This window comes from Nuphar pumila, chromosome 7 (genome assembly GCF_984573655.1).
Source record: "Nuphar pumila chromosome 7, dmNupPumi1.hap1.1, whole genome shotgun sequence".
Lineage (NCBI taxonomy): Eukaryota > Viridiplantae > Streptophyta > Magnoliopsida > Nymphaeales > Nymphaeaceae > Nuphar > Nuphar pumila.
The window spans coordinates 107,380,094-107,394,014 of NC_143255.1; the positions used below are offsets into that span (position 1 = coordinate 107,380,094).

At 38.0% G+C, this 13,921-nt stretch overlaps 1 protein-coding gene across 2 annotated transcripts in view; it reads left to right on the plus strand.

Moving 5' to 3' along the window:
• Positions 1 to 6,413, plus strand: part of LOC149832810 (rac-like GTP-binding protein 6) — a 256,990-nt gene extending 250,577 nt beyond the window's left edge. For both annotated transcript variants that reach the window (XM_090014728.1, XM_090014729.1), the window contains 3 exons: positions 5,661 to 5,725; positions 5,849 to 5,914; positions 5,993 to 6,413. In XM_090014728.1, the coding sequence (XP_089870854.1) occupies positions 5,661 to 5,725; positions 5,849 to 5,914; positions 5,993 to 6,094 (233 nt within the window). In that variant the 3' untranslated portion in view covers positions 6,095 to 6,413. The remainder of the gene's footprint in view (positions 1 to 5,660; positions 5,726 to 5,848; positions 5,915 to 5,992) is intronic.
• Positions 6,414 to 13,921: the final 7,508 nt, after the last annotated feature.

The following is a 13,921-nucleotide window of genomic DNA, read 5'->3' on the forward strand; positions in this document are numbered from 1 at the left end:
ATAAACTAATTTTTTTTGTTTATCTTTAGAAATTATTTTGAAGATCATATCCAAAATAATGATCATGGTGTAACGCCCCAAATTTTTTAACCTTAATTATAGTTCAAATATTGAAATTTCGAGATCAATTATTTTTTTTTGATAAGTATAAGTAAATCATATCTTATAATGCGGAAACGATTTTTAAAAACGGTTAAGACTTTGGGTGCGGTTACACTAAAGATAACAATCAAATTAAAATGTACGTGATATACACATTTCAAACCACACATAATATAAGACTGAAATATGAAAAGTTTATTTCATTTCAAATAAGAGTATGAAAACAATACTTCAGTCTCTACATGATCAAGTACTTAAAACGAAAAAATCATGAATACCAAGATTGCAAGGTAAGAGTGGACCCTCGAGGATGCAGCTCGATCAACCCTTCGCTCTAACTACTCATCATACTTTACCTGCATTACCTGTCTCCCATAAAACGGGGTCAGACTCGCTAAAGTCTGGTAAAGCAACCCAAACTCAAACTTAAAGAAAACATATCAAGCATTTAAAGATAAAGATATATTATTCATCTATCGTCAAGTGATAGACAAAGGAACAACGTCCTATGAGTCATTCATTTCAAGCATTCAAACATAAGGCCAGTGTTGTGAAAAGCGTTGAGGCGTAGCGAGACGCTCCACCAAAATCTGAGGCGAGGCGTAAGCCTCGAGGCGCAAAGCGTACGCCTCAAAAAAAATTTCTTTTATTTAAAAAAACTGTAAAAATTATCTAAAATTATAAATAAATAAGAAATGCTTTAGTGAACCTTGGGAAGAAGAATCTCACATACCTTAGGAACTCTTGCAGCGTGTTACATACGTGCCCCCAGACGACCTTCAACATCCAGCAGAAGTTGAAGGCCGTCCCTAACACCACCCACGTGATGCGGTCTTTCATGAACAAGCCCGATCACCTGAACTGGGGGCTGAGGACGTTCAGGTCGATACTGTTCTGCAGGTTAACGTCGACGTTGATGCCACGCTCCATCAGATACTGCCGCAAGTCAACATTGATCTCGTTTGGGGAGTTGGCGACCTTGACGTGGAACTCCCAGACTAACTTCTGACCGATGTGGGGGTGGGTGGGGAGGTTGCCGTTCTCGTCGGAGAAGGTGAGGCCCAGTCGCAAGAGGCAGAGTCTGGCTGGTGTGGGGGTGGGTGGGGAGGTTGCCGTTCTCGTCGGAGAAGGTGAAGCCCAGTCGCAAGAGGCAGAGTGGCCTGTGGGTCGCCGACGCCTTCTCAGCAGAGGAAAGAAGAAGGTGGAAGAGGCGATGACCGACGACGGGTGGTGGTCGGCGGTGGAGGGAGACGAGAGGGGACAGAGTGGAGAGAGATGGTTCGAGAGAGGGGACAAAGTGGAGAGAAGGTTCGAGAGAGGCGCCTGTGTCTTTTTTAAAGACACAGGTTCTCTCGAACCTTCGAGCATACGGGTCCGGGCCCATTCGATTTTCAATTGCGCGCCTCACGGTGAGGCGCGCCTCGCCTCAAGGCGTACGCCTCAAGGGTTTTACGCTTTTTAAGTGCGCCTCAATGCAAAAAGGTCCTCGCCTCGAGGCGAGGCGCGTTTTTTGCGCCTTGAGGCACGTTTTTAATAACACTGCTTAAAGCATTTAAAAACATTTCATTACTTAATATTCTATTTAACCTTAACTCACGTAATAAAGCATAATCTATATGTATTCAAGTCATACAAGTCATCATATATATATATATATAAATAAATAAAAGACATTTATATCATTGCATCATTTTCATATGCATTCATAATTCTTATAAAGAATAATTCAAATCACATTTGACCATTCTGACGTGAAACACGCACACATATCTTATAAGTAATTTAGTTAGATATTCATGATACAAATCAATCATGATAAATGAGTGTGATATATTTACTTAGACCATCATAATGTAATCATTTGCGATGAAATTATGTAGGCGTGATGTATCATTCACCTAATAAGTCAAAACTAGTCATTTGTAGGCATGATGTGTCATCCACGTATACGCTAACATAAGCATCACAAACATAAACTCATATCAAGATCTAAAATCAATAAGGATCTGATTATCATATATAATCCTGCTATAATAGAAAAGCCAAATCTATTAACTAGTTATCTCAATCAACTCAGAAGATCATCACAATTCATCATAACATTTCATTATTCACAATAAAGATTTACAAAATCCATGTCGGATCACCTGGTTTGGGAAATGTACAACCTCATAAGGAGTTACCGCCTTAGACGAATGGTCTGCCTGGTCTTGGATAATGCACTTCCTCATAGGAATATACCGTTTTCGCAGGCTACTCACTCTTGAACAATGCACTTTCTTACAGAGACTTATCACTCTAGCCAGATTACCTGATCTGGTCATGCACACCTTCGTAGAGAATGCTTTGGGAACAGTTCTTCAATGGGTACCATATCCAGTGAAAACTATTGTGATACATGCATCAATACAATTGACCACTCTCAAGGTCATTAACCATCAACACGAGCATAAGCATGTATACAATCAAAGCATCACATCATACATCACTTCATATGACATTAAAATTATAAAATCACACATTTAACCAATAAGACTTCATGAACCAAAGTTCATTATTGAACTTAAACATTTAACGCATGCATTTATAATTTCATTTCACGTGGCATTTAAATCATATCATACATAAGCATATTATCTTACACATCATATCATAGTCACAAAGAACATTGCACTTCGTAAATTGAACCTCAAATCATGCGTAAACAAAATATGAGTTTTATGCATGCATACATGAACATGCACATTTTATAATACGAAGCAACTAAACCTCAACAGACATAACTCCTACGTAGTTCGAGATTTGCACACACGATAAAAGTCATATGCATTTTTCACCACATGAATCGATATATCACCTTAGATATAATTGTGTAAGGGTTGGTCAAAATCTCATTGACCATCCTACCGTACATCATACACATATATTTCTCAAGCAAACAAGTTCAAAACAATTTATAACATTCACATGCTTTCTTCTATACAAGAATAAATGAGTTCATCATATGACAAAACAATATATATAACATTCACAGTATACATCGAACACGACTTGTACATATCCATAGTAGTTATATGCGCACCATGTATCAAATTCATATAAACACACAAAACAACATAGTATGCGCAAACCAAAGTATGATGACACATTGCGTACATATTATATATTCATAAGTGCACAATTATTCAAACCCACACACAGGTGTACCTGCAGCAAACACACTCCATATTTCGCTAACTACAATCATGACAAGCATGATCTCCGAATTACAATCACAAGAGTCTTAGATATTCACAACTAAGTTAAGTGTGTGAGCATAACTTGTATTTGCAATTCATTTAGATATTCAGTGCAAGATCATGCTTACACAATTAGTGCCTAAACATGCTCTCTATAAGTTCAGTTAAGGTATCTTACCTTAATAATGTGAAGAACAATAAATCGAAACTCAAAAGATCGTGGAGTTTCGAAGTTCGCAAAGATCGCTACCCAAGCAATACAACGAACCCTTCGTGTGCAATCTCAAATACCAAAAACTCAAAAAATGCTAATTATAACAAGATTAGCCAAAAATAGCAAATTACCTTATAAATCATTACCAAGAGCCAAATAACACACAAATACACTCCAATAATTTACAAACTCCATCAAAAATATATTTAAATATAATATAATATATATATATAATGATTTATAACCCAAAATAGTTCTATAAATGCAAATTATACCCTGATTGGCTTGAATGAACAAATGAATATGTAATAAATGAAATTCAAAAGCTAGAAACACATTTCTACTTTTACTTTGGAGATAAAAAAATGAGTTCTTTATTTATTAATAATCCTTAAAAATTACAGGTTTTACACAGTTTCTGTACGTTGTTTGCATTTTCCAATCATATGAATGTCTTTTTGTTCTCTCAGCGCCTTATACTTTTTCACATATTGTCAAGCAAGCTGCAGTGTTATTTAGTAATCCTATCTCCGGCTGCTGCTGTAAGCTAGGATGTCTGAGCTTTTCTGTTTGTGAGTTAATTTGTGCTTGGTTTTCAACAAGGAATTTGACTTCAGTTTCTTGGGAAGTGATTGGGTGTTTCATCCCCAGCCAGTGCTGAATGAACAGAAACTCAACGTGTACAAGCATCCTGTTAACATGTTCGGGTTGTGTTTGTTCTCTATGTTAGTTCTCCGAGGACTTATTTTCAGAGAAAAAGCATCATTGTTGATCACACTATTCAAGTGTACTTACTAAGAAGTGCCTTTCTGCGTTATTTTTGTGTTCTGAGGCCTTATTGTGCTCTTGGATCCAAAACTGCTTACAAGAGAGTTTGATATTTTCTAGAAGAAAACTTTCCTTGTACATCGTTTTAGATCATAGTCATCAATATTGCCACTATGTCTTAAATATAGGTCTTTCTTTGAAAAGCCCTCTGCCATGCTTGTTTATTCACCTTTGATATAGCTTCCTCTCTCTGTCTCTCTCTCCTCTTGCTAATTTCTGTCCTTTGTGTTCATGATCTGTCTGTCTGGTCTCTGTAGAAATTCAAAACCACGTTTAAGAACCATGTAGGCTAGGCAACTATGTGCCCTTACCTTTTTTTGCATATTTTGTTGCTGTTACTTTTACACTGGATTAAGAACCACTGGACATTTTTTAATAGTTCTTGTGGCTGTATGCTCAGGGACTTCCATCTTAAAATTTATGCTGTTCGATTCTGCCTGAAAAAATGAGTACCAGATTTGCAAATTGTGGCTGCTAGTTTTCTTACATATAATCTTGAACCTTTGAATTGATGAGCACTTTTTTGTATGATCAATTGGTTCAACTGTTATGTTCACTTGCCATCTTTGTGCTTTAGACCTTTAGTTAGATGTTTTGTATAGTAGTCTTTTAGTGACATCTTTGTGTTGGTAGAGTTGTCACCTCTCTCTCTCTCTCTTGATTAATCTACAATAGCCTGGGCTATTGAACCTTAGTTTTGTATTTGTCTATTTCATCAAAAATGTGTCTTAAAACTTAATTGTAAAAGCATGGATTGTTTGGGGGATAATAGTCAAAGTCGGGTCCTTGTGTGGATCCCAGATGTTCCATGGTGTTATAAGTATAGCCCTAGTGTCCATATTATTGTTTCCTCTTCTGCTTCTGTGCTGAAATGTGATTGAAACATATTGACACTGTGACATTAATGTCTTATTTCAGTCTTTCTGACTGAGTCCATTTTAATTATTGTATCTATTGGCTGGGGCTTCTGATTTAATTAGAGTTGTTGATAACGTTTCTCTGCCAATAGTAATTTTCGTTGACCCTACACACCCGTGGTTTTTTGCAAATACTGTCTATCAGCAGTTATTTTACTGATGAAACCTGGATTCAACAAAAGTTGTCTTAATTTGGTTGGGACATGGTCTGTTCTCCTGAATTGGCTTGTCATATCTTCCATGTGTTGATTCAATATCGCAACTTGAAATTCTAATACTGCAAATCAGTAGCATGTGCTTCGGTTCAGTTTCCAGTTTCTTTCCTCCAAGTTTTTAACAAAAGGTGGTTTTCTTTTTCAGATCTTCGGGATGATAAGCAATTCTTTGTTGATCATCCTGGTGCTGTACCAATCTCTACTGCACAGGTACTGTATGATCCCTGCTTCCAATACTATTGAATATTTTCACCATATGATTTAACAGCTGGAAAGCATTGTCATTTTGTATGAATTAGTGAGACATTCCGCTGTCTTTTGCTGTCAACGCAGGGAGAAGAGCTTAGGAAGGCGATCGGTGCACCTGCTTATATAGAATGCAGTTCAAAGACCCAGCAGGTTTGATTCTACCTAGCCATGTTGGTGCTATCCCATGTCATGATTTTCATGATTATTTATAGATGTGAATGTTTGCAGAACGTCAAGGCAGTTTTCGATGCTGCGATCAAGGTGGTGCTTCAGCCGCCTAAACAAAAGAAGAAGAGAAAGGCACAGAAGGGGATTTGTTCCATCTTGTGATCAAGATAAATTGAAACGGATGGACCGAACCAACCATATTAATCCTCGGATTCCTTTCTCAAGATTCTGAGGAACCAGGTCTTGGTGTATAGTCAACTGACACTACTAGAGCTTTGAAGAAGGGTCATCAGGTGATTTGTTTTTCTCCGAGTCTTTGGTGATGTGTGCAACTCACACGTGGTAGCCGGTCACCGTTCTGGGTTTAGATCCCCCCATTGGAACTGTTTTCCTGCGTGAACATGTTATATTCATATTTTGTATCTTTATTTAGGCGACTGCAAGGTTTGACATCTTTTGCATAGTGTTGTTCAGATAAAAAGCACTGGTGTTTTCTGTTTTTAAGTTTGGTAGCGAGTTGTTCCGTGCTTGCATGATTTTTTTTTTCGACAGAGAAAGCTTGGGGTTAGGCAGACCCCTACCGGTTATACAACCATATACCATTGGGATTTGAACTTGCAAAGTCCCAACAGAAGGTGACGTTTACTAACTACTACTGCCAAGCAAGCGGAGCCCTGTTGGTTGCGTGCTTGCATTATTGCTTACCCCTCTGTGCTGCTGCACCACTAAGGCTGACAACTCATGCTTGCTTGGTTATGATATGATGTTAATGGTTGGGCTTCCTAGTGTTTATTCCCTCCACGTTACTTTCGAAAATCTCCGTTTCTGTTGATGCATCCTTTATATAATAGGTTTTAGTGAGTGGTTTGTGTGAAGGAAGACCTGGATATGGTGAACTGGGTCCTCAGACAGGTCTACACATTGAGATGGATCCTGACCCACATCAGAACTCTTATATGGATGATTAAACAATGACTCTTGTACCACGCAACTGAGAATTTTAATCCAATAAGTCTTGTAAAGAGTCTAATGGCCTGTTTGTGTTCCGTAGCTGGGATGGGTGTTTATGGAGTTTATGCATTTGAGCAAGTAGCAGCTGCTTTGGCAGCCCTCTAGAGTGAAACTATCAGGTGCAATATGATTGGACAAATAATTGTGCATTAAACACCTGATCACCTTTCATCTTAGGGACAGGCCTGTCAGGTGTGGGATCCAAGACCTAATTGAGGGCCATCTGGTGCTTAATGCACAATTTTTGTGCAATCATATTGCACCTGATCTGGACTTCCTCTAGGAGGTTGTAGCTCTCAAATCCATCCTTTAGTGTAAATACAAAGGGAAAAGGGTTTCACTTTTCATCCCAAATGCATAAATGCCCATTCTAGCGCCTAGATTCCAAATGGAGGCGTTTGAACACCAAATGCATAAATGCCCATCCCAGTGTCAAGATTCCAAACAAGCCTTAGTTGTGATCACAAGGAGTCTAGGAACTCTAAAGTTCTGTCTCTTGGGTTCAATTATAAAAAGACGAGAGACCCTCTCTCAAAAACAAGAATTCTGGTGGATGTATTTCATACCTGAGCCACTTTAAAAATCTGGTTTTTGTGAGATTTTGTGTTATTTTTTGACTTCACGTTTTACATAATAACAGAGCTTGTTGGCTTCAACAAGGTGGTGTGTTAGTTGTCTCTCTCCTCTTGCTAGCAGTAATGGCATCAAACTCGTCGTCTCTCCTTAGTTTAGCCATTCAATGAAACATGTTCTCTTCATTGATGTCCATCAAATTGGAACAGACCAACTATATGTTATGGTGCTCTCAAATAATCTGTTATGTACATCCAATATCTCAAGTATGTGGATTAATCACACCCATAGCTTTGTTAATATGTTACATATGGTGAGCAAGTTAAAATGGACTCTGATTATGTTTCTTGAAAACAAGTAGACCAACTCATGTTAAGGTGGATCAAAGCCAATATCACTGAAGTGGTCTTGGCACAAATTATTAATATTTCCTTTATTTGGGATGCATGGATTGCATTAGAACAATCCTATGCGTCTCACTCAAGGTTAAGAATCCTCCCGTTAAAACATGACCTTAAAAATGTTTAAAAATGAAGACAAAAGTATGTTAGAATACCTGACTCATGTCAATTTTTTTGTGGACTCTCTTTGTGATGTTGAAGAACCAGTTTTTATAGAAATTTGATTCAATTCACTTTAAATGGCTTAACTCGAGAGTACGAGAGTTTATCACTACCTATACCACCTGTACTCTAATAAGTTTGTGAAATTTTTGGTCTCTAACTGAATCAAGAAAGAAGACTAATTATTGAATCCCAAGCCTTCTCAACAAGAAACTTCTATGACCCCCTTCTTTCAAAGAGGTCATAGTTGTGGTGGCAGATGAAGAAGGGCTGTCTGGTTTAACTTGTTCTTCCAAAACACTAGTACTCATGAGAATCAAGTTCAGCAAAAGAACACCCAACATGATGGTAGGGATGGTTAGGTGGTGTGCAAGTTCTGTGCATGCAGGAGCCACACCACAGGGCACACCTGTTATGATATTCTAAAAGTTTTTATGGTTATGGCTCTAAACAACATGCAGGATAACTCATGATACTCAAATAAAGGAGCCACCCACCACATGGTCTCAAATGATTAAGACATGATAAACAAGACTGAATATCATGGGCAAGATGGAGTTACCTTTGACAATAGTACAAATCTACCAATTGTAAACACATGTAATGTTTTCTTAAACCAATTTGCTCTGTTAGATGTTGTTGTCATAAAGAAAAATCTTTTGCTGGTTGATAAGTTTTTTTGAGATAATAATTCTGCTTTCAAATTCAATGTTGATAGATTTTATGTTAAGGTTAAGAGAAACAAGACTATTCTCCTAAGATGATCGAGTAGAGGTGGATTGTACCTCTGGATGAGTCAACCTCAGGGTAGGAAGAAGAATCATGGAGTTGCGGTAGGAGAAGCTAATTTTGCCCATGCCTCACAACTTTTCTAAGGCTGTGTGACATTGTTATTTGGGACATGTTAATTTTAGAACTTTATTTTTTCTTGAAAATAATAAGTTGATATAATGTGACAAACAAAAATTGTATGGTGGTGGTGATTATTTATGTTTTAGCAGCATTATGAACAAGATTTATAAACTCTCTTTTGAAAAGGCTAATTTTTCTGCTAGTTCGCCTTTTGAAGTTAAGCATGCCAACCTATAGGGTCCCACTCTTCTTTCGTGGGAAGGATATTCTTACTACCTGCTTCTGATTGACAATTATTCACGTTTTTCATGGATTTTTCCTATGATAAAAAATCTATTATCTATAGTTAAAAACTAACTTGAAAGTAAAAAAAAAAAAAATTATAGTGATGAAGGTGGTGAATTTGTCAATGGGAGTGGTGATTTCTATGAATTTTTTAATAAACATGAGATAAAAAGATGTCTCACTTGTTCACACATGCCTAAATAAAACAACATTGTTGAGCTTGAACATAAACATGTTTGAAAGACATGAATGAGTTTATTGGTTTATGCATATTTAGATGTTAAATTCTAGAATGATGCTTTCCAAACTACTTTCTATCTTATTAATAGGTTCCCAAACTCAAATATGGGTGACAAATCCCCATATGAGTTATTATTAAAACGTGTTTCAGAATATAAGCTTCTTAAAATTTTCGGGCGCATATGTTATCCATACTTAAAACCTTATATCAACTTAGAACTGTCATCACCTAGGTCCAAAGAGAGTGTTTATTAGATATGGTACAAATTATAAATGTTATATATGTTATGATCATGTTTCAAGAAGATTTTTTTTACTTTTAGGCATGTTTTTTATGAATCAAAATTTATGTATGTTGGAAAAAATAATGAGTCATGTGGTTGATAAGGAAACTACCCATTGGACATAGACTCATAATCAAACCCAATCACCGAAAATGTCCTCACCTATCACTCTTCCTGCTACTGTGATAGTTGGTCCCAATCATGTTCTGCCACAAGAATCTGAACACCAAAACCAAAATATTGAAACATTGCCTCCACTAGTAGAGTTCCCAATGGGGATACCAACCAGTTTAAGACTCACCATGCACATGGTAACCAAATCCCAAGATAACATGCTGAAATTAAGGTAATTTCTTACCATGAAGTATCACATTCATATAGGTCTCTTTATTGAAGTTTTTTAGAAAGAAAAGGAACCTCTTGACTTTAGTTCAAGCTATTCTGAATTGAAAATCACAATACACCATGAAGGATGAAATTAATGTCCTATCTAGAAACCAAACTTGCACTCTTGTTCTACCTATTGGTGTCCACAACCTAGTTGGTTGTAAATCAATATACAAAATAAAACGTTATGTCGACGAAACAATTACTAGATATAAAGCTTAGTTAGTTGCTAAGGAGTACAATCAATAAGGTGTGAATATTTTGAGACCTTTAATTCTGTCATCAAACATACATCCATTAGAACTATTCTTTCTATTGTAGTGAGTTGTGGTTGACATATTCACCAGCTAGACATTAATAATATTTTTTGCATAGTTTTTTAAAAGAAGTATATATGAGCCAACCACTAGGTTTAGAAGACAGGCAACACCCTGACTGCATATGCAAACTTAGTTGAGCCTTATACGGGTTAAAACAAGATCCACATGCATGGTTTGAAAGATTGAAGGTGTACTTAGAGAAACTAAAATTTGTGGAGTCCCATGTTGATTCACCCCTCTTCATTTGCCACGAACATGGTGTAAAGATGTATATCTTAATATTTGTGCATGACATAATTGTTATGGAAAGCTCTTATAAGGAGGTCTGAAACATTATTCAAGCCTTTAATTAAGAATTTTTTATTTAAAATCTAAGTCCTTAATACTATTTCCTGGGTGTTGAAGTTGTTTAGGACACATCAAAAGTTATTTTGACGCAGAAAAAACATATTAAAAATCTCATGATTGAGATGTGCGTGATAGATTGCAAAAATGTAGTCACTTTTGCAACAACAAATGTTTTTCTTTCAAGATTTTCTAAAAAACTATTAGACAATCCAATTCAGTACAAAAGTATTGTAGAAGCTCTTCAATATGCCACATTTACTCGTTCAGACATAGCCTTTGCCATAAACAAGCTCTCTTAGTTTATGCATGAGCCCACGAAGGATCATTGGACACATGTCAAACATGTTCTAAGATATCTAAAAGAAACTCTCAACTTTGACTTACATATCAAGCAGTCCAACAATCTGGAGCTTGCATGGTTTTTTGATACTAATTGAGCAGATGACATGAAGTCTACTAGTGGGTGCCTTATATTTTATGGACCTAATTTGTTGTCTTTGAGTTCTTCCAAACAACATAAAGTCGCTCACTCAAAAGTTGAATAAGGCCATTGTTGGGACAACCTCAAAATTAATATAGCTTAAGCAACTTTTGAAGGATTTGGGTCTTGATTCTCTACAAGTCTTAGTAAGCGTATGTGATAATTTGAGAGCTACATATCTAACAGACAATTTTATATTCACAAAAAACATAGAGATTGATTACCCCTTTGTTAGAGAAAAGGTTGACTATGACAAAATTGAAATATTGTTCATCCCATCCAAAAATAAGATAGCAGACATCCTCAATGGGTTGGCTTTGGTTCAGACCCAGGTGGAACTAGACTTGTCCCTAATTTTTGATATAGTATCGGGTCCGGACTTGGGTCTAATCGGACCCACCATAAGAGAAATCATACTTGGACCCGATAAGAACTACATGAACCAGACTTAGGCCATACCTACTAAAACAATATTTTTTTATCATTTTTACATTGAAAATTTGTGGGTTTTAATCGGAACTCGGGTTAGGTCCGGTTATGGTATAAAATTTCACAAACTATACCCGGTTCCATGTATTAATCAAACCTTCAGGTTCGGACCCGTGTCTTAATCAGGTCTTCTTATTTATCACTGTACTTGAACCCTACAGGGTTTGGTATAGGTCGAGTCTAAGTAAACCCGACCCGTTGACACCGTAATCCTCATTAAAGCTCTACCTAGACCAAAATTCTAAAATTTTAGAGACAAGCTGAATTTTTAGCTTGCAGGGGCGTGTGAAGTAAGACCCAAACCCAGAACATGTTGAACTGGGTTCTTAGGTTCACGTTAAGATGAATCCTGACTCACCTCTTTTATATGGATATAACTGCACTAAACAAAGACTCCTCCTAAGCAACTGAAGGGAAGAACTCATCTAAGAAGAAGTCCTGTAAAGAGTCCAATTGTAACTGGGTCTTTTTGAGTGTAAAAGAAGCCAAAAATTCTGTAACTCTTGGCTTCAATTATAAAAAAGAGAGACCCTCTCAAAAACGTGAATTCAAAGAGAGAGGGAGACCCATTGCGGATGTAAGTCATACGTTGGCTTAGCCACTTTAAAAACCTGGTTTTTGTATGTGTGCCTGTGAGATTGTGTGTTATTTTTTGGGTTCCACGTTTTACAGTTTGGTACCGATGGGGGGCTCAGCCTATCTATCACGAGCAGTTAGTGCAGGTCACCTTGTGTGGGAAGTTGCAAGTTCGAATCCCAATGGTATGGTTGTATAACCGGTAAGGGTTTTATTTTTAAGACATGGCGGACTTTGTATTCTTGGCCCCCCGCCCCCCCCTCTCTTTGTGTTCGGACGTGAGAGTCTTGAGAGATGGGCAGTAGAATATAACCAAAGCAGGTTATATGTTCCCCCCCCGAACAGGGCAGTTAGCTACATCTCATGATCGGGGGTCCCAAAGAGCACCACGTATGTAAGCATGTGCGTCTCGTATCCCCATGTTTGTCAGCATTAATTAGCGTTGGAGTTTGATGCGATTGCAAAGACTTAAGTACCCTCTCCTCCATTGGTGCAAAAAAAAATGACTGCTCTTGAAAATGAGTGGTTGTAAAGACTTAAGTGCCCCGAAGATGATTATTTAAGACTCAGTCTTTGCACTGCAGGATTATCCGAGAAAGAAATCTCCCCTAGAGGAGGCCATGAACATCAACCCTCTTACTCTCTCTCTCTCCCTTCTATTTCTGCTTCTGTGCACATCCATTAGAAGATCATACATTGCTCCATCAAGCACCGACTGACCTGCACATTGACTGTTGTGGAGCCTGATTCAAAGTTTTTACCCTTACAGGAGGAGGGTTTGGGGGCTCATCCCAGCGTGGGTAGCATCATTCAACTCTCACTCTCTCTCTCTCCCTTCTATTTCTGCTTTTGTGCACATCCATTAGAAGATCATACATTGCTCCATCAAGCGCCGACTGACCTGCACATTTACTGTTGTGGAGCCTGATTCAAAGTTTTTACCCTTACATGAGGAGGGTCTGGGGGCTCCTCCCAGCGTGGGTAGCATCATTCAACTTGAAGAGTTGTGGAGTCTGATTTAGAGTTTTTACCCTTACAGAAAGGGGGGTCTGAGAGCTCCTCCCAGTGTGGGTAGCATCATTCAACTTGAAGAGTTATGAAGTCTGATTCAGAGCTTTTACCCTTACAGAAGGGGGGTCTGAGGGCTCCTCCCAGCGTGTTCATGGCCTTTTGCCCTTACAGAAGAGGGGATTTACATTTCGTAGAACACCCGTCACCGGAACGAGATGAACACCCGTCACCGGAACGACGGCTCCGCTGAGACCTCCTCGCTAGGGAGAGGAAGACGACGTGGTGGAGCTTATGCTGGCCATCCTCAGCGCGACTGCACCGACTGGGTTGCTGTCGAGGAGGAGGGCGAGAATGGTGACTCTTAGCTTGGGCAATCTTTCTTTTGATGATTGTGGCTGTAATGTATCGTTGAAGTTAAAATGGGGAATGAAATGACAATAGAAATTGCTGAAAATTTACAAAAATAAACTAGACTCAATAACGAAGACACCACTTTTTACGGATTTGGAATATGACCTCCGGTTAGGGAGATATGGCTCTGACAAGTTGGTCCTAATTTGCGGAAGACA